This window comes from Chiloscyllium punctatum, chromosome 16 (assembly GCF_047496795.1).
Source record: "Chiloscyllium punctatum isolate Juve2018m chromosome 16, sChiPun1.3, whole genome shotgun sequence".
Taxonomy (NCBI): Eukaryota; Metazoa; Chordata; class Chondrichthyes; order Orectolobiformes; family Hemiscylliidae; genus Chiloscyllium; species Chiloscyllium punctatum.
The window spans coordinates 27,476,125-27,496,614 of record NC_092754.1 but is presented as its reverse complement, the minus strand read 5'-3'; the positions used below and the strand labels follow the sequence as shown (position 1 = coordinate 27,496,614).

The following is a 20,490-nucleotide window of genomic DNA, read 5'->3' as shown; positions in this document are numbered from 1 at the left end:
GGGTAATAAATGGAGGTACAGCAGGTTAGGGGCTTAGCAACGGAAGAACACATGAGAAATAACCAGACAGAGAAATTCCAGGGGCAACCAGGGACACCGATTAAGGATTCATGCGGACAGAGTGTTAATAAACAGGGAGATATTTGGATGCACAGACAGGTATAAGGGTGGGGCATGCCCATAATCGAAATACTCCGGGGAAAAGCAGGGACAATAAAGAGAAACATCAGAGCAGGGAGAATGAAAACGTACCAGGGCTTAGGGACAATCAACAAACACCAAGGGAGAGAGAATGATAGAGGTAATTAATAAACACGCAGTTGGAGCAATAACAGGCACACCGGGGCGGAGACGACAAACACAAAACATATATAAAGATGCTAATCTTCTGATCTGCTAAGTGCAGGATTGTGATTGCTTGTCATCACGATTACTTTTTACGAAAACTCGAAAAAGAAGGAACTGCCATCTCCAACTTGACATGAAACATCCGAGGAAAAACATTGCCCATCACAGCCCCCATCAAAGGTGTCCATGGCCACAACAATTTTTCTGGACTGAAAAGCGCTGTTTGTCATTGAGATTAAATGCCCTGCTGTCAACAGTAAGGGATTCTGCTCTTTACCAGGGTCTGAATCAGACTGCAGCAGAGCTCACGCTGTATGTGTTGGTGATGAAAAAATTATTGATTACCTCGGTATCAGAGCTAAATTGAGAGTTAAAGAAACAAATGCAGAAGTGTATTTTTGACATTAATTTTATATTCTAAAAGCTTGGTACAAGATACTTAAAATGGCACTATCTAGTTTAAGGCCCTAGTTGGTTTTGTGAACAGTTTTAACAAGGGAATCTGTCTATCCCAGCTTGGAGTCTTAGAGATATACAACACAGAAACAGACCTTTCGGTCCATGCCAAACAGATATCCAAAATAAATATTCTCCCATTTGCCAGCATTTGGCCCATACCCCTGTAAACCCTTCCTATTCATATACCCATCCAGAAGCCTTTTAAATTGTGTAATGTTACCAGTCTCTTATTCCACTAGCAGCTCGATTCATACACACACCATTTTCTGCATGGAAAAAGTTGCCCTTCAGGTTCCTTTTTAAATCTTTCCCCTCCCATTTTAAACCTATGCCATCTAATTTTGGACTCCCCCCCCCCCCCCCCCCCCCCCCATGGGGAAAGACCTTGTCTGTTTACCCAACCATGCCCCGTTTGTTATTTGTGCTTTGTCTGGTTAGGAGGCAATATCAGATCTTGATGTGAAGAGATAATGGCCAAAATTGCTGCCCAGTCAGCAATGTCACACACATGAACAAATTAAAAAGATGGAAACTTAGTCTTGTATCTACCAAATAATGTCTTTGAAATTCTCATCTCAGTAGTGCAAGGTGGTAGCATGTTTACTATTCATTCACAGACTGTGAGCATTGTTGGCTCAGCTAGCATTTATTACCCAACCGTAATTGCCATTGCGAAGGTGATGGTGACCTACGTTCTTGGACTGCTGAAGCCCACAGAGGTTTAGATACAGCCCCAAGAGAATTACAAGAATTTAACTCAGCAACATTTCAAGGCATGACCATCACATTTCACTGTTTAAGACTGTTAATTAAGGTGAGGGATAAACTTTCGGGTGAGTCTGTTAACAGCATATCTGTGAAAAGGAGGATTGCAATATTGTTGGAGATATTTGAACAGATACACCACATGCATCCTGAAGACATCACTTACAATGATTAACAGTGGATGACTTTGCTGCTTCTTGTAAGAAGTATAGCTTTGGTTGGTCTCCCATCTGTCCTTGCATGGACCTCGTAGATGATGCAAACTAAATTTAATGATTTAGTTGTTCCTTAGATTCCAGCTTTGAGTGTCACTAAATTGAAACCTTTGAAATCATGAAAAGTTGTGGAAGTAAGTTGCCCCTATTTCTAATATTTACCATGATATAAATAAAGGTGTGCTTTGCATTACCAATGAGTTATTATTATTGGCGTCCTTGCCTCAATTGAATGTAATTAATGCCCAGTACTCTACTATTTGTTAGATATTGCAAACTGAATCACCCTTGTCCTTCCCAGAGTTAATCATGGACTTAGAAGACACTCCAAATTTTGAAAACCTATGGATATACCAGAATAGGAGCAGAAGTAGACTGTATGGTTGGTCAAGTCTGCTCCCCTCTTCAATTCCATTGTGGCTTCAACTTCATTTTTCCATCCAATCCCTGCATCTCTTGAGACTCTGACAGACTATTACTGCAGTATCTCAGCCTTCAGTAGATTATAGACTCTGCCACCTCCCCTGTACTCTAAACAGAAGAAACAACTTAGTTCTTACCTTCAGAATGTTGGACATTTCAATGTGACCACCTGTCATTCTTCAAAACTTCAGGAAACATACATCCAATTTCCTCAGCCTCCCTTGGGATGGCCTTCCTATTTCATTGACTGAAATGAAAAATCCAATGAAACTTCCCAGTCTGGTCTCACCAAAAGCCTTGTCCAATTATAGTAAGACATTTTTATTCTCATACTCAAATCCCCTTGGTATAAGGCAAAAATGTAATTTCCCTTCCTAAGTTTTTACTGTATTGTGTATTCTTATCCGAATACTAGCAAGTCCCTCTAAATATCACATTTACAAGTTCTGTTCTTTTTTAAAAAACTTGCTTTTCTGTTCTTATGGCCAGACTGTATGATATCATATTTTCCTGCATTCTACTCCCATTTGCCACCTTACTGTTCACTTAATCTTTACACTCTCCTTGTAGCCAATGTTCCACCTAGCATCAGCAAATTTTGATATGATACTCGCTGTCTTTTCGTCCAAGTCATGAATATAGATTGTAAATAGTTGAGGGTGTAGCTCTGATTGTTGTGGCATTTCACTAGTCACAGGCTGCCAACTTGAAAAAAAAACCATTTTATCCCTACTGTTTGGCTCCCACCTATTAACTAATCCTCTACCCAGACTATTATAGCACTTCCAATTCCACTGAGCCAGTTTTGTTGTGTTGTACAAGTCCCTTTTGGAAGTCTGTGCATGTGAATGGTTACTTGCCCTAACACTGCAAGCATTAATATTTGTTGAGGAGCAATGGACTTGACAATCATTTATATTGTCTGGAGCAATGCTATTAACTTTAATTAACAATAGACAGCCAGTGAAAAAACAATTTGAATTATTTTTGAATTTGAATTATTATCCCTACCATAGGGATGAATACTGTGCACTGATGTGACTTCATTTCAATTATCTTGATGGGGTGGCACTCTCATTGAGCAGCTAACAAACTCTGAATTGTAGATCAGTTCTTTCATGACTTGGGCAACAGAAGCAAGCCAATTATTGGACACAGTCTGTCATTAAATCTGCCGATTGGCAGTCATTCAGATCAATTGTAGTCAGCGTTGTCCTTGTGTTTGAGCCTGTTGATTGGATCACTTGAAACTTGGAGACTGTAACAAACATGGTGTCTGTAAATGTTTATTTGATATGATTGGCCATCTGAAGAAATAATGAACATAATTATATTCACTTTGCGTATATCATATCCGTTTGTGTCAGGGTCATTAACACATTTTACATCATTATTTCTTCAGAAGGGCAGTAAAGACAAGCAAGGGAACGAGAGACCGGTGAGCCTGACCTCGGTGGTGGGCAAGTTGTTGGAGGGAATCCTGAGGGACAGGATGTAGATGTATTTAGAAAGGCAAGGACTGTTGTGGTTCTGTTCGCCGAGCTGGGAATTTGTGTTGCAGACGTTTCGCCCCCTGTCTAGGTGACATCCTCAGTGCTTGGGAGCGTCCTGTGAAGCACTTCTGTGATCTTTTCTCCGGTATTTGTAGTGGTTTGAATCTGCCGCTTCCGGTTGTCAGTTCCAGCTGTCCGCTGTGGTGGTCGGTATATTGGGTCCAGATCGATGTGCTTATTGATTGAATCTGTGGATGAGTGCCATGCCTCTAGGAATTCCCTGGCTGTTCTCTGTTTGGCTTGTCCCATAATAGTAGTGTTGTCCCAGTCGAATTCATGTTGCTTGTCATCTGCGTGTGTGGCTACTAAGGATAGCTGGTCGTGTCGTTTTGTGGCTAGTTGGTGTTCATTGATGCGGATCGTTAGCTGTCTTCCTGTTTGTCCGATGTAGTGTTTTGTGCAGTCCTTGCATGGGATTTTGTACACTACATTGGTTTTGCTCATGCTGGGTATCGGGTCCTTCGTTCTGGTGAGTCGTCATCTGAAAGTGGCTGTTGATTTGTGTGCTGTAATGAGTCCTAGTGGTCACAGTAGTCTGGCTGTCAGTCGAAAATGCTCTTGATGTATGGTAGTGTAGCTAGTCCTTTGGGTTGTGGTATGTCCTCGTTCCGTTGTCTTTCCCTTAGGCATCTGTTGATGAAATTGCGGGGGTATCCGTTTTTGGATAATACATTGTATAGATGTTCTTCCTCTTTTTGCAGTTCTGGTGTACTGCAGTGTGTTGTGGCCCTTTTGAATAGTGTCTTGATGCAACTTCTTTTGTGTGTGTTGGGGTGGTTGCTTTTGTAGTTTAGGATTTGGTCTGTGTGAGTGGCTTTCCTGTATACCTTTGTGGTGAATTCAGGAATGCAGGAAAGCCACTCACACAGACCAAATCCTAAACTACGAAAGCAACCACCCCAACACACACAAAAGAAGTTGCATCAAGACACTATTCAAAAGAGCCACAACACACTGCAGTACACCAGAGCTGCAAAAAGAGGAAGAAGAACACCTATACAATGTATTCACCAAAAATGGATACCCACGCAATTTCATCAACAGATGCCTAAGGGAAAGACAACGGAACGAGGACATACCACAACCCAAAGGACTAGCTACACTACCATACATCAAGAGCATTTTCGAACTGACAGCCAGACTACTGCGACCACTAGGACTCATAACAGCACACAAACCAACAGCCACTCTCAGACAACGACTCACCAGAACTAAGGACCCAGTACCCAGCATGAGCAAAACCAATGTAGTGTACAAAATTCCATGCAAGGACTGTACAAAACACTACATAGGACAAACAGGAAGACAACTAACGATCCGCATCCATGAACACCAACTAGCCACGAAACGACACGACCAGCTATCCTTAGTAGCCACACACGCAGATGACAAGCAACATGAATTCGACTGGGACAACACTACTATTATAGGACAAGCCAAACAGAGAACAGCCAGGGAATTCCTAGAGGCATGGCACTCATCCACAGATTCAGTCAATAAGCACATCGACCTGGACCCAATATACCGACCACTGCAGCGGACAGCGAACTGACAACCGGAAGCGGCAGATTCAAACCACTACAAATGCCGGAGGAAAGATCACAGAAGTGCTTCACAGGAGGCTCCCATGCACTGAGGATGTCACCTAGACAGGGGACGAAATGTCTGCAACACAAATTCCCAGCTCGGTGAACAGAACCACAACAACGAGCACCCGAGCTACAAATCTTCTCACAAACTTTAAAGGCAAGGACTGATTCGGGATGGTCAACATGGCTTTGTGCATGGGAAATCACATCTCACAAATTTAATTGAGTTTTCTGAAGAAGTAACAAAGAAGATTGATGAGGGCAGAGCAGTAGATGTGATCTATATGGACTTCATTAAGGCGTTTAACAAGGTTCCCCATGGGAGACTGATTAGCAAGGTTAGATCTCATAGAATACAGGGAGAACTAGGCATTTGGATACAGAACTGGCTCAAAGGTAGAAGACAGATGGTGGTGGTGGAGGGTTGTTTTTCAGACTGGAGGCCTGTGACCAGTGGAGTGCCACAAGGATCGGTGCTGGGTCCTCTACCTTTTGTCATTTACATAAATGATTTGGGTGCGAGCATAAGAGGTACAGTTAGTAAGTTTGCAGATGACACCAAAATTGGAGGTGTAGTGGACAGCGAAGAGGGTTACCTCAGATTACAACAGGATGTGGACCAGATGGGCCAATGGGCTGAGAAGTGACAGATGGAGTTTAATTCAGATAAATGTGAGGTGCTGCATTTTGGGAAAGCAAATCTTAGCAGGACTTATACACTTAATGGTAAGGTCCTAGGGAGTGTTGCTGAACAAAGAAACCTTGGAGTACAGGTTCATAGCTCCTTGAAAGTGGAGTCACAGGTAGATAGGATAGTGAAGAAGGCATTTGGTATGCTTTCCTTTATTGGTCAGGGTATTGAGTACAGGAGTTGGGAGGTCATATTGCGGCTGTACAGGACATTGGTTAGGCCACTGTTGGAATATTGCATGCAATTCTGGACTCTTTCCTATCGGAAAGATGTTGTGAAACTTGAAAGAGTTCAAAAAAGACTTACAAGGATGTTGACAGGGTTGGAGGATCTGAGCTACAGGGAGAGGCTGAACAGGCTGGACCTGTTTTCCCTGGAGCGTCAGAGGCTGAGGGGTGACCTTATAGAGGTTTACAAAATTATGAGGGGCATGGATAGGATAAATAGACAAAGTCTTTTCCCTAGGGACGGGGAGTCCAGAACTAGAGGGCATAGGTTTAGGGTGAGACGGGAAAGATATAAAAGAGACCTAAGGGGCAACTTTACACGCAGAGGGTGGTACGTGTATGGAATGAGCTGTCAGAGGATGTGGTGGAGGCTGGTACAATTGCAACTTTTAAGAGGCATTTGGATGGGTATATGATTAGGAAGGGTTTGGAGGGATATGGGCTGGGTGCTGGCAGGTGGGACTAGATTGGGTTAGGATATCTGGTCGGCATGGACAGGTTGGACCGAAGGGTATGTTTCCATGCTGTATATCTCTATGACTCTATTTCAGGGATATTTATCCCTTCAATATTAATTTATTTCAATGAGCACATTTATGTTAGTCACTTTTGTGAGACCAACCAGCAAAATAAATACAGGCTCACATAAAAGGCAAATCTTGCATAATTTCTTATTTTTATTGTGCAGCAGTGATAGAAATTAGAAAATAGAAAATATGACTTTTTTCCAAATATACATTTTGGTAGTATATATTTAAAATGAGCCAATTTAGAAAGGAATAAATGCAGGATGAAACTTTGCCCCAACGCGAGATGATCATTCTGTTCTCTCATTTCCCATTCTGTTGCTTCCTTGATTGGGGAAGCCAATTTACTGCAGAATTAGGAATGTTTAATTGTTCACAACCCAATATAAAATCTTCATTTCATTGAGTGAAAAAAAATTCCATAGTGGCCTCTAACAGTTTTTAGACAGGAATTTTGGTCAGCACAATATTTGTTGCCAGAACATAAGTGATATTTGAGAAGATTTGTAAGGTTGAGGTTGTGGATCTAAGTTTGCTCGCTGAGCTGGAAGGTTCATTTTCAGACGTTTTGTTGCCATACTAGGCCACATCATCAGTGAGCCTCCGGAGAAGCACTGGTGTTATGTCCCGCTTTCTGTTTATATGTCTTGGTTTCTTAGGTGTGTGATATCATTTCCGGTTCTTTTTCTCAGAGGATGGTAGATGGGGTCCAAATTGATGTGTTTATTGATGGAGTTCCAGTTAGAATGCCTGGCCTTGAGGATACTAGTGATAGTGGGTCATGTGTTTTGGTGACTAGCTGGTGTTCATGTATCCTAGTGGCAAGTTTTCTCTCTGTTTGTCCAATGTAGTGTTTGTTATAGTTCTTGCAAGGTATTTTGTAAGTGACATTCATTTTGTTGGTTGTTTCTATTGGATCCTTTAGATTCATTAGTTGCCGTTTAAGTGTGGTGGTAGGTTTGTGGGCTACGATGATGCCAAGAGGTCTGAGGAGTTTGGAAGTCATTTCAGAGATATCTTTGATGTAAGGTAATGTGGCTATAGTTTCTGGGCACGTTGTATCTGCATGTTCTGGTTTGTTGTTGAGAAATCAGCAGACTGCATTTATTGGGTACCTGTTTTTCTTGAATACGCTGTATAAGTATTTCTCTTCTGCTGTTTGCAGTACTTGGATGCTGCAGTGTGGCTTATTGAAATAATGTCCTGAAGCAGCTTCATTTGTGGGTGTTAACTACAGAAGCATCTGTACTTTGCTTCTGTAGTTAAGTATTTGGTCTCTGTGTGTTGTTTTCCTGTAGATGCGAGTTTGAAGTTCTCCATTAACTGTTCGTTCTACCTGTCTTTTGTCATTCTCCGCCTCTTTTGTGAATTTTACACCTCACCACCCACTTCACATTTAATAACAAGACCTGCAAACAAATTAGTCTTGATCCATGGAATCAAGAATATAAGGGTTGCTAGCAGAAGCAGTAATGCAGAGACTGGAACAAGCAGCCCTTCCAACTATCCAACCCAAACTTTGGGTCCGCTATGTGGATGACACCTTTGCCATCAGAAAATCGAACAAATTGGACGAAACCTACAACACCACCTAAGATATCCTGACTGGCATAAAATTCACAAAAGAGGAGGAGAATGAAAACAGACTCCCATTCCTAAATGAGACAGTAGAACGAACAGTTAATGGAGAACTTCAAACCTGCATCTACAGGAAAACAACACACACAGACCAAATACTTAACTACAGAAGCAATCATCCCAACACCCACAAATGAAGCTGCATCAGGACATTATCTCAATGAGCAACAACACACTGCAGCACCCAAGAACTGCGAACAGCAGAAGAAAAATACCTATTCAGCACATTCAAGAACAAGTACCCAATAAATACAGTCTGCCGATTTCTCAACAACAAACCCAAGCAAGCAGACACAACGTGCCCAGAAACTCTAGCCACATTACCTTATATCAAAGACATCTCTGAAATGACTTCCAGACTCCTCAGACCTCTTGGCATCATGGTAGTCCACAAACCTACCAACACACTTAAACAACAACTTATGAACCTAAAGGATCCAATAGAAACAACCAGCAAAACTAATGTCAGTTACAAAACACCTTGCAAGAACTGGAACAAGCACTACATTGGACAAACAGGCAGAAAACTTGTTGCCAGGATACATGAACACAAACTAGTCACCAAAAGACATCACTAGTGTTCTTACATACAGACAAAGAAGGACACCACTTTGACTGGAACAACACATCCGTCTTCGGTCAAGTTAAACAGAGAAACACACAAGAATTCCTCAAGGCCAGGCATTCTAACTGGAACTCCATCAATAAACACATCAATTTGGACCCTCATCTACCATCCTCTGAGAAAGAGAACCAGAAATGATATCACACACCTAAGAAACCAAGACACATGAATAGAAAGCAGGACATAACATCAGTGCTTCTCCGGAGGCTCACTGATGATGTGACCTAGTATGGTGATGAAATGTTTGAAAACAAATCTTCAATTCAGCAAGCAAACTTATATCCATAAGTTGATCTGCTGCAGGACACTAGGTAGCTAATTGATAGTACCATGGCTTAGCTGCCATAGATCTGCATTCCAGTTGACATTTTTTAAAAATTGTCAAAACTGTTACATTTCCTACAACCTGATAGAAACCAGTGTGCTAAATAATCCTGATGGCAACACAGCCCATACTAATTCAGTTTAATGAATTTGTTTTGAGGTTATAGCTGATTTTTGTTTCTCTCTCCTTGTTCAAGAATGGATTTTCCACAGCACAGTCACCAGGTTCTGGAGCAGTTGAATCACCAGAGACACCTTGGGTTGCTCTGTGACTGCACCTTTGTTGTAGATGGCATTGACTTCAAGGCACACAAGGCGGTGCTGGCTGCATGCAGTGAATATTTCAGGACATTGTTTTTGGACCAGAAAGATGTGGTACACCTTGACATCAGCAATGCAGCAGGTGAGAATCCTGGGACTCGAACCATTATGCAGAGGACATTAACACTATCAGGGTAAGAATGGGTTAAAACCAGAGATAAATGTTGGTCATGATGCCAGAACGACTCCCCTGCTCCTCTCTGAGTAATGGTTCACCTGAGAAGGCTAACAGAACCTGAATTGAATGTATCACCATTGAAGTGGGGGCTTACATTTTGGCAACAGTCTGTTTGAGTTGGCTAACTTGTGGCTATGAGATTGGGAACTCTTTTTCAGCGGCCCAAGTTAGGTTGGGGGAAATGAAAACATCAGCTGGTTTCCTGCTCCAACTCATTATTCAGTCTGTCCTAGTGCAGACCGCTGCAAATGGGCATCAACCAGGGACATGATGTGGCTCTGCGGTGCCATTTTCATAGATGAATGTCAAGTGGTATCTCCGCTTACTTTTGTTTTCTTTATTCTTTCATGGAATGTGGGTATCATTGGCAAGGTCAGAATTTGTTTCCCATCCATAATTGTCTAATAACTGAGTGGCTTGCTCAGCCACCTTCAGAGGGAAGATAAGAGTCAACCACATTGCTGTGGGTCTGGAGTCACAGGTAGGCCAGACCAGTTAAACATGGCAGATTTAACTAGTGAACCAGATGATTGTTTACAACAATGGACAGTGATAGACATCACTGAGATTAGCTTTCAATTCCAGATTATTTTTATTGAATTTAAGTTCGACCAGTGGCCATGATGGGATTTTAAACCATGACCCCACAGCATTAGCCTGAGCTTGTGAATTACTAATGAGTGAGATTACCACAAAATGGAGTGGCAACATAATGTAAGAAAATTTAATAATTAAAACTTAATGCTTAAAACTTAAGTAATACCCTTTTGGAGGCCACAGCTGGATTTTCATCAGTACATCCTCACAACAACATTGCTCAATGTGATGAGGTGAATTTTCTAGCTTGAGTTTGAACCTCATTGAGAGATAGATTGATTAAATGTGACTCAGGACTGTCGAGCCAGGAGATCTTCATGTGCTTCCAGGAATGGATTGAATCCCTCAGTAGTCATAGCATATAGTGATCTGAGATACTTTCTCACAGGTCTCGGCCAGGTGTTAGAATTCATGTACACGGCCAAGCTGAACCTGACCTCGGCGAACGTTTTTGATGTGCAGGCAGTGGCTGGCTTCCTTCAGATGCATGACATTGTCAGCACCTGTAACACTTTCATTGAAGGTAGGTCTTGCACCCCATCAGTGGCTTTCACCAAAGAGGAACCTTCTCCTTGGTATGTATGTATGAAAGAGATACAAAGGTACAAAGGCATTCGAAACTCTTATTCTATTCTTTCTTTCTCCACAAATTCTTCAAACTATTCAAAGAGCAACTATAAGTAGTTAATAGTTGGCCACCATGTCTGTATCTAACTGCGCTGATTCTGTCTTGCAAACAGGTATTGAGATACCAGGCAGTGATGGAAAGCAAGAAAAAGAACTGGTCACAGATAATCCTGAGAAACAAAAGAAGGACCCAGCTGAAGAAGTGAAGGATGAAGCACCAGTGGAATCTGAGGACGACGATACAACAGTGGAGTTTGAAGATGATGAAGACAAAGATTACAAACCTGGTCAGTTGGCATCCTCTCCACGGTGCAATCTGGTTAGACATTCAATGTTTTACTCCTTGCTGACATGAAGCTTTGACCCCTAGTAATTGGCAGCTGTGTATGGAAATCAGTGATTAAAGTTGAGAAGTATCTATGAGACTGATCCACTACTAGTCAGTAATATTCAACTGTAGCTGCTTGAGGCTCAAGAGTTAACTAGCTTTGGGATCTGGGTTTGACTCACTCAAGGCAAATAAAAAAGTTAAAGAAGGGTTAAAAAAAAAGCAGCTGTTTTGAATCAGTATTGTATTAGAAATTAACTTATGAAATTTGCAGCTTCAATAAATTGTGTGTTGTTGATAATTGTTGTTGAAAAAGTCCAGAGAGTTTGCTTCTTCAATTTGAGTCCATCTGCCATGCATCATCCGTGCATAGACAGCCGAAGGTATAGGAAAGTGCAGTTCCTCCAATTCCCTGTTCTTCTCTCTCACTTCATCTTCTCTGGAAGAGAAAAAAATGACTTGCATTTGTAATATCGGTTTTTGTAGCTAGACATGTCAAAATATTTTACAATCAATCAATTACTTTTGAAGTGTAGCCATTCTTATAAGAAAATCAGCATCCAATTTGCACCCAGCAAACTCCCACGAACAGCAATGTGATAACGAACAGGTAATCTGTCTTCTTGTGATATTGGTTGAGGGATAAATATTGGCCAGGACACTAGGGATAATTTCTGTGCTCTTTTTCAAGGTAGGATCTTTTATATCCAAACGAGTAGCCCACTGTGGTTTCAGTTTAATGTTTCATTCAAAAGACAGCCGCTCTGACAGTCCAGTGCTGCCACTCTGCAGGTTTGGACTGATTTGTGTACTCAAGCACCAGAATGGGACTTGGATCCAGAACTCTACAAAATGGTCAGGCTGTGTTTGGGAACTCAGCCTGTAGGGTGCAGCACCTGTCAATTGTGTAGTGGTATCTAACACACAGATTGTGGTGGACTGGTTGATCACAGAATGTCTGACAGTTGACTTCACCACTGAAGAAACCAGAAGTGTGCAACTTCCATGTGGAATAAGAAAACAAATTTCTATCACCACTGTAAAAGATAAAGGCATCTGCTTTGCATGCTATTAAAGTATATTCATAAGTAAAAATGGGAATTTGAACAACAATGATGTACAGACAAAGAAAGTTGATGAGCTGAAGGCTCTTTTGAAAGCTCAACACTGATTTTTTTTCTTGAACCAGCAGCAAAAGGTAAGAAGCATAATTTTGTCATCTTCTGGCAAAGTTCAAGAAATCATTCACAGGTGGCAAAGTAGTTAAGGAAGCAATGACTGTGGCCCACTGACTTTTTATTCAAACACTTTAACAACAATGAAGAAATAATACTGGCTGTCCAAGCATGTCTTTTGGTGCTTCCACAGTCGCAAGATGAGGTGGAATCTTTTTCTGAAGACAACTGACTGAAGAGTGGTGATCTGAGGCAGTTAAGTCAAGGGAAGGTTTTTAGGTATGGTACCCAAAATCTTCACTCTTCTTAAAGCAAGGAATGAAGGGTGCAGTGAGCTGTCAGACAGTGTGTAATTGAGTTCCTTACAGTATGCTGAAACTAAAAGAGCTAAGCTGTTAACTGCAGAGAAAGGATAGAGACTGAATGCATATGATCAGTGCTGTGAATGCATTCAAATACAGACTCATGAAACTGGGTTTGTGGGCCTTCCAATTAAAAAATAAAATGCGGCAACACTTTCCAAGCTTGGAGAAAATGCCAGGAAAAAAACTCAAAGACAAAGAAAAATGGCTCCACATAGAAAACATTTGTGCATACCTGAGGAAGTTAGCAGAGGAATTCAACAGGCAGTTTTAGGAATTAGATGTTAGGGAACAAATTGGCATGTTTGTCTCAAACTGATCCATTCAAGTAGACGTCAATGGGTTAGCTACCAAATTCCATCAGGTATTTGATTTACCAAGCAGTGGAGTTAATATGGAGATATTGTTGCTGTGTTGCCATAGTCTTATGAGACCATAGGGGCTGCTCTCATTTTGAGAGAAGCGACTGGTGGTGATTTAACCTGAGGGCCACCAGACCTCAGGCAAGGGAAGAGGTTGAGAAATAGAGTCCTTCGTGGTAACCTCAAACCGGTGATGGAAATTGAACCCACACTGTTAGCGTCACACTGCTCTGTAAACCAACAATCCAGCCAACTGAGTTAAACTGAATCCCAATATGGAGATAATTACAATGCAAATTGATATTGAGCTTAAAGTCAGTTCAAAAGACAGCATTTTTGGGACTTGTAAACAGAGAAATAAACTCACCCATATCATTCTGTGCTTTAGAAATGAAAGCTTGCTTTGTCTGCACAGAATGAGACAGTATTCTCCCAAACAAAGATAATTAAGCATAATCCACATCACAGATAGGCATTTGATGTACTGTATAATGACCAGCAGTCCTAAACTACAACACAAGATACCGGCTGATAATGTGCAGTCACAGGTGTCGTATTGAGACTTCCTAAATCGAGGACAAAATGAATAATTGTATACATTTGAATTAGACTTCGATTGTACTAAAAATAGACTTCATTCTACATTTTCTTAAGGGTAAATCCTGGGTTGCACCTAAAGCGGTTGGACTCATCTGATGTAGTGCATTAATGCTGCAATCCGTGCCTTCTGTCTGCCAGTCACACTGATGATCTCTTTAGTTTCTGCCATCCACACTGCCAGCTGACTTTTAACTTGACGAGTGTGTCTCTGCATGTGGTGACCATCGTCTCTGTGACTCAGCTGTGTATTTCCCTACAGGCGACACAGTAAAAGATGCTGTCTCGAAGATATATGGTAAACGCCGGCACCTTCCTGCCAGGAAAAGCACTTCGAGTGACACCAAAGATGCCAGTATTTCAGAAAATCCTGATGAAGGTATAGTCTTTAGTCAATAATCCCAATGTTTGGGTGTAACCTTTTCAGATGGGCATGCTATAATTTAATCATTTTTATATGTGCTCTTCTGTCTGGTAGCTATCACTGGTTTGTGGTAATCAGGTAAAAGAAATAAATTTAAGCTCAGGCTCATTGGTTCTCTGTATTAGCACAGTATCAATCAATTAAGTATTTAATAGCCACTATGTTTCCCTAACTATCTGCCATGAATACATTTCTGTTTTTAATGAGAGATTGGGTGATGAACAATGAGCCAGTGCATGTAAGAGATATGAGCTTTACTTTTTTTTTGTCCCCAAGCAATGCTCCTTTCTCTCTTGAAGGAAATTCATTCCTTCTCCTTCCTTCCTACAGTTCCACACGTTGGCTTTTCTTTGGTACCTTATATAACTGGCCATTATTAGATAAAAGTCGAAACAGTGAATGTTGGTATGAAATGTAAATATGGGGGACATTAAAGCCTGGTTCTCTCCTTTTTTTCCATTACTTATCCACTGTATGTGGCTGGGCCAGCATTTATTGCCAATCCATAACTGCCTGGGAGAAGTCTGTGCTGAGCTGCCTTCTTGAAATGCTGTAGTCCATGTAGTGTATGTATAGTCCTAAGTGCCATTATGGAAAGAATTCAGAATTTTGATCCAGCAACAGTGAAGGAATGGAAGTATGTTTCCAAATTTGGATGGTGAATGACTTGGAGGGGAACTTCCAGACTACGTTCCATCTAAGATCCCCTGACACTGCATGAACCTTCGAGATCCATGCATGGTAGCTGCGTCTAAACTGAAATAAATACATCTATACACCAGTTGCAAGCATAGCTGTGCATCTTAAAGAGAACATTGCCGGTGGGTAATAGGTATTCTCATGCCCTTGTTCTTCTACATGGTAGAAGTCGTGGGTTTGGAAGGTGCTGTCTCAGGAGCCTAGGTGAGTTGTTGCAGTGCATTTTGAACATGGTACACATTGCTGTCTCTGTCCATCAGTGGTGTAAGGAGTGAATGTTGAAGGTAATAGATGCTCCTGACCTGTGTCTTTGTAGATGTTGGACAGGCATTGAGGAGTCAGGAGGTAAGTTACTTAACATAACATTCCCAGCGTCTAATCTGCTCTTGCAGCTACAGTGTTTATATGGCATGGTTCAGTTCTGTTTCTGGTCAATGATATACCCAGGATGTTGGTAGTGAGGGATTCAGCCATGGTAATGCCATTGAATGTCATGGGGCGATGTTTAAGTTTTCTTTTATTGGAGGTGGTCATTACCTGGCACTAGTGTGATGCAAATCTTACTTGCCACTTATCAGACCAAGCCCAAACATTACCAAGATCTTGCTGCATTTGGACATAGACTGTTTCAGTATCTGAGAAGTCATGAATTGTGCTGAACATTGTGCGATCATCAGTAAACACCCCCATTTCTGACCTCCCTCCATCATAAGGTCAATGATGAAGTAGCTGAAGATGGCTGTGCCTAGGTCTCCACCTTGAAGAACTTGTACAGTAATGTCCTGGAGATGAGTTATGTGATAGATATGACTCCATCCATTGGAGTGTTTTCCCCAATTCCATTGCCCCTAGTTTTACTCAGGTCTTTTGATGCCAACTTTGTCAAATGCAGCCTTAATGTCAAGGGCAGCTCTTCTCACATTCCTTCTGAAGTTCATCTCCTTTGTTCATTTTGGACCAAGGCTGTAACAAGGTCAGAAACTGAGTGGGCCTAGTGGAACCCAAATTGAGCAACAGTGAGCAGATTATTATTGAATAAGTGCTGCTTGATGATTGAGAATAAATAATACTGTGGTAACTTGAATTTGTCCAGTTTTTTGTGCACAAAACATACCTAGGCAAATTTCCCACATTGCTAGATAGCTGGCAGTGTTGTAACTTGAATAGCTTGGCTGGGGTGCTGCTAGTTTTGGAGCTCAAGTCTTCAATATTTTCACCAGAATTTTATCAGGCTTGGTGCTATGCCAGGCATGCCATCCTGCACTCTTCATTGGACTAGAGCTGATCCAATGGATTGGTGGCAATGGTAGAGTGCAGGATATACCAGGCAATAAGGTTATAGATTGTAACAAATCTGCTGCTGTTCATGGTTCTCAATACCTCATGGATACACAGCAATGATTTGCTAGATCTGTTCAAAATTTATCCCAATTAGCATTGTGGGTGTTCCACACAACATAATGAGGGTCTTCTCAGTGTGAAGGCAAGACTTTGTCTTAATGAAGTTTGTATAGTGGTCACTTCTACCGATACTGTGATGGACAAATGTATCTGCAACAGTTAAATTCGTGAGGATGAGGTCAGGTACATTTTCATTGTTGGTTCCCTCCCAACCTGCCACAGAATCAGTATAGCAGCCATGTTGTAGAATCATAGAATCCCTACAGTGTGGAAGCAGGCCTTTCAGCCCATTGAGTCCACATTGACCCTCTGAAGAGCATCTCACTCAGACCCATCCATCCCCTCCCTCCTACCCTGTAACCCTGCATTTCTCATGGCTAATCCACCTTGCCTATACACCCCTGGACATTAGAGGTGCTATTCAGGCACTTCTAATGATGCACGTGGAAGTCCCTGACTCAGATGGAAGTCTCTGCTCTTGCCATTCTCCATGCATCCACTAAGTGGTCTTCAACATGGAGGAGCTGAAAATGTGTTGCTGGAAAAGTGCAGCAGGTCAGGCAGCATCCAAGGAGCTGAAGAAGGGCTCATGCCCGAAACGTCGATTCCCCTGCTCCTTGGATGCTGCCTGACCTGCTGCGCTTTTCCAGCAACACATTTTCAGCTCTGATCTCCAGCATCTTCAACATGGAGGACCACTGATTCATCGACTGAGGAAGGGATTGGCGGTATATAGTAATCAACAAGAGGTTTCCCTGCACATGTTTGATCGGTTCCCAAGAGACGCTAGGATTCAAGGATATAAATGAATGTACTTTCTAACTCAAGACCCTGAAGGGAGATTAGAACTGAGAACCACATCTAATTTTTCTTATCCCTGCTCCTAGGCAATAGAGGCCAATGGTGACCTTTATTACTGTCCCAGCTGAGATCAGCTAACTCAGCACAGACCAGTGATGGAACCTGTGACTGTGTGGTTCACTGAGTCTGAGTTGAGGACGTTAAGTATCAGGGCAGCTTATAACCAATCAGTTTGAAATATATTGGTTGCTGGTTAAGGCTACCTTATTTGGAATAATGGGCCGCCTGATTTTGTTCCTTTCCTCAGAGACAGCAGAAGATGAATTGAGTGAGTCAGATAAAGTGGAGCAAGATGAAGACACTGAGATAAAAGAGAATGGGGATGCAATGACACACGGTCATGGAGACAGTGGGGGACATTCTGAATTCAGTGAAAAGTTAGACGCAGCCTCAGAGTCAGATGCAACTTTGGAGGATCAGGATGGTGCTCATGACACCAGACGTCGCCGCTTTGGACCATACATTGACCGGACTGAGTCCCGTCCTTATGGCTCAATAACACACAAATGCAAGGTAATGGTTCTCTGCAACAAACTGATTTGCACCAGTTTGGGATCTTGCGCATGAACAGCATCGACTACAATGTACATCTTGGTCAAAGGAATGCCACTTGCCCAAGGGCTAACCATACAGGAAACAAACACTTGTTTGAGATACAGGAAAGTAAGTGTCTAGGATAGGATTGTGAGCAGTAAGATTCAGCATCAAGTGATTTCTCATGGTAACAAAGAAAGAGGTAGTGGTGGTGGTGACAAAACAGTTAGTTAATGCATATGCTGTACCTGAACTAGCAACAAGACTCCCATATTATTCTGGGCACTTAACTTGCTGTTCACAATCTTGTCAGACAGTTATTTTACTGCATCTCAAAGGAGTGATCACTTGCCCCGAGCAAGTGGCACTCCTTTTGCCAAATGAGGTCAGAGTCAAAGCTGTTCATGAGCTTACCTAACATGTACATATCTACAAAGTAGCCATAGTCACATCCTCTGACCCCTACCATGGCTCTCGTTATTAAAACATTCAAGGTGATGCATTAGGAGCAGAAGTATGCCACTCAGTCCTTATGAGTCTTTTCTGTCAATCAATAAGATCATAGCTGATCTGATTGCTCCACATTCTCACCTACTCCTGATAACCTTTCACCCTGCCTTGCTTATCAAGAAACTATTGACCTCTACCTTAAAAATATTCATGACCATGTTTCAACTGCCTTTTCAGGAAGAGAGTTCCAAAGTCTCTCAAACCTCCATGAGAGAAAAAAAATCTCCCCATCATTACCTTAAATGAGTGACTACTTATTTTTAAACAGCAACCTTTAGTTCCAGATTCTCCCAATAGAGGAAACACCCTTTCCACATGAACCTCAGAATCGTTTATGTTTCAATCAAATTACCTCTTCCTCATCTAAACTTCTAGCAACTGATCTATTCCTTCTTTATTTTAGGACTGTGGGAAAGAGTTCACACACACTGGAAACTATAAGCGGCATGTCCGCATCCACACAGGAGAGAAGCCATTCTCCTGCAGGGAGTGTAACAAAGCATTCTCTGACCCTGCAGCCTGCAAAGCACATGAGAAAACACACAGGTATGGGAGAGTTACTGAGGCTCACAATCAACAGGAATGATCCCTGAGCAGTACTAACTCAGCCATTTGTTGGTTCATGAGAGCAGGAAGAGACTATTTAGCTCCTCAGATCTGATTGTCATTCAATGAGGTCATGGTTGATTTACAACCTAACAGTCCATCATAATAATAAAACCAAGAACAGTGGATGCTGGAAATTTGAAGTGAAAACAGAAATTGTTGGAGAAACTCAGCAAGTCTGGAAGCATCTGTGGAAAAAAAGCAGAGCCACCATTACTGGTCCAGTGACCCTTCAACAGAACTATATCTTGACCAGTTCTGTTTTTGTGTAAAAGTTCCTAATTTCACTCCTGAAAGATCTGGTTCTTAATTTTTAGCTTTTCCCACTCGTCCTTTACTCCCCAATCAAGGGACTTTCTTTCTATTTAACCTATTTATTCCCTTAACATTTTGAAAACTTCAGTCAGCCACCTGCTCCAATCATTCACTCTCTCAACCACCTACAGTCACTGTCTTTCACTCACCCACACCAATCCCCTGCTCTCTTGAAGGAATAAATTAAAGTGCAATTTTTTCATCGTAGCATATTTGCATCATGTCACAGATCAAATTCCAGTGACAATGGTGAACTTGTTCATTATAAAATACAGTTCTCTAAGAAGACAAGAACTTTTGACTGGAGTAAAGTGCTAACCAGTATTTGCTTTTTCCACAGTCCTGTCAAACCTCATTCCTGTGAAGAATGTGGGAAGAGCTACCGGCTCATCAGTTTGCTGAATTTGCATAAGAAGCGACACACAGGCGAGGCTAAGTACACGTGTGATGACTGCAGGAAAACATTCACCACCTCTGGCAACCTGAAACGCCACCAGCTGGTTCACAGTGGTGAGAAGCCTTACCAATGCGATTACTGCGAGAGGTCATTCTCTGATCCCACTGCTAAAATGAGGCATCTGGAAATGCATGATGCTGACAAGGTTCACAAGTGTCCGCACTGTGAGAAACGTTTTAATCAGGTATGACTCCTCCTTCCTCCATCTCTTAGCTGGTGTGGGATCTTTGTTGAGATCCTGTCCCTGTCATACTGTCCAGTACAGAAATCTACTCAAAAGAATGCTAACAAGCTGTTGACAGGAGCCAGGCGATTCTGTTGTTGCCTGATCTGTATGCACCAACATGTCTTTCAACAAGAGCCAGTGGCAATGGCTGATTCTTGTTTGATATTTACTATGCTTACTCCCCCTTCAATCCAGGGTCAATTGTAATGGATCTACTGTTGCACTGGCTAAGATCAGTGAACTCAATCTATCTGTCCCTGCAGACCAAGCTGTATTCTAAGCAAACAGGTAATTTCTCTTGTATCAAGTCATGAAGCTATAACATGGCACTTAGAGAATGCCGTAAAGCATATCAACAGCAAGAAAGGATTTCTTTACCAAAAAATAATTTGGATTCTCGAATGTACATGGCATATGGCAATTCCTCAGTTTGAATGCTTACATAGGTGACTCAGTTACTGCCACAAGGATCTGTCATCTCCTGATGCAGCAAAGCTGAACTGAAAATGATATTATGGTTTCTTCA

The 20,490-nt window shown here is 41.8% G+C and overlaps 1 protein-coding gene across 2 annotated transcripts in view; it reads left to right on the top strand.

Annotated features, from left to right (window-relative positions):
* Nucleotides 1-20,490, top strand: part of zbtb17 (zinc finger and BTB domain containing 17) — a 33,101-nt gene that overhangs the window by 370 nt on the left and 12,241 nt on the right. Inside the window, exons 2-8 of one of the 2 annotated variants that reach the window (XM_072586580.1) lie at nt 9,582-9,787; nt 10,869-11,003; nt 11,221-11,394; nt 14,194-14,310; nt 17,564-17,829; nt 18,764-18,906; nt 19,622-19,922. In XM_072586580.1, the coding sequence (XP_072442681.1) occupies nt 9,583-9,787; nt 10,869-11,003; nt 11,221-11,394; nt 14,194-14,310; nt 17,564-17,829; nt 18,764-18,906; nt 19,622-19,922 (1,341 nt within the window). In that variant the 5' untranslated portion in view covers nt 9,582. Of the gene's footprint in view, nt 1-9,581; nt 9,788-9,810; nt 9,840-10,868; nt 11,004-11,220; nt 11,395-14,193; nt 14,311-17,563; nt 17,830-18,763; nt 18,907-19,621; nt 19,923-20,490 lie in introns of those variants that run through there. The other variant, XM_072586581.1, reaches the window with a different exon arrangement.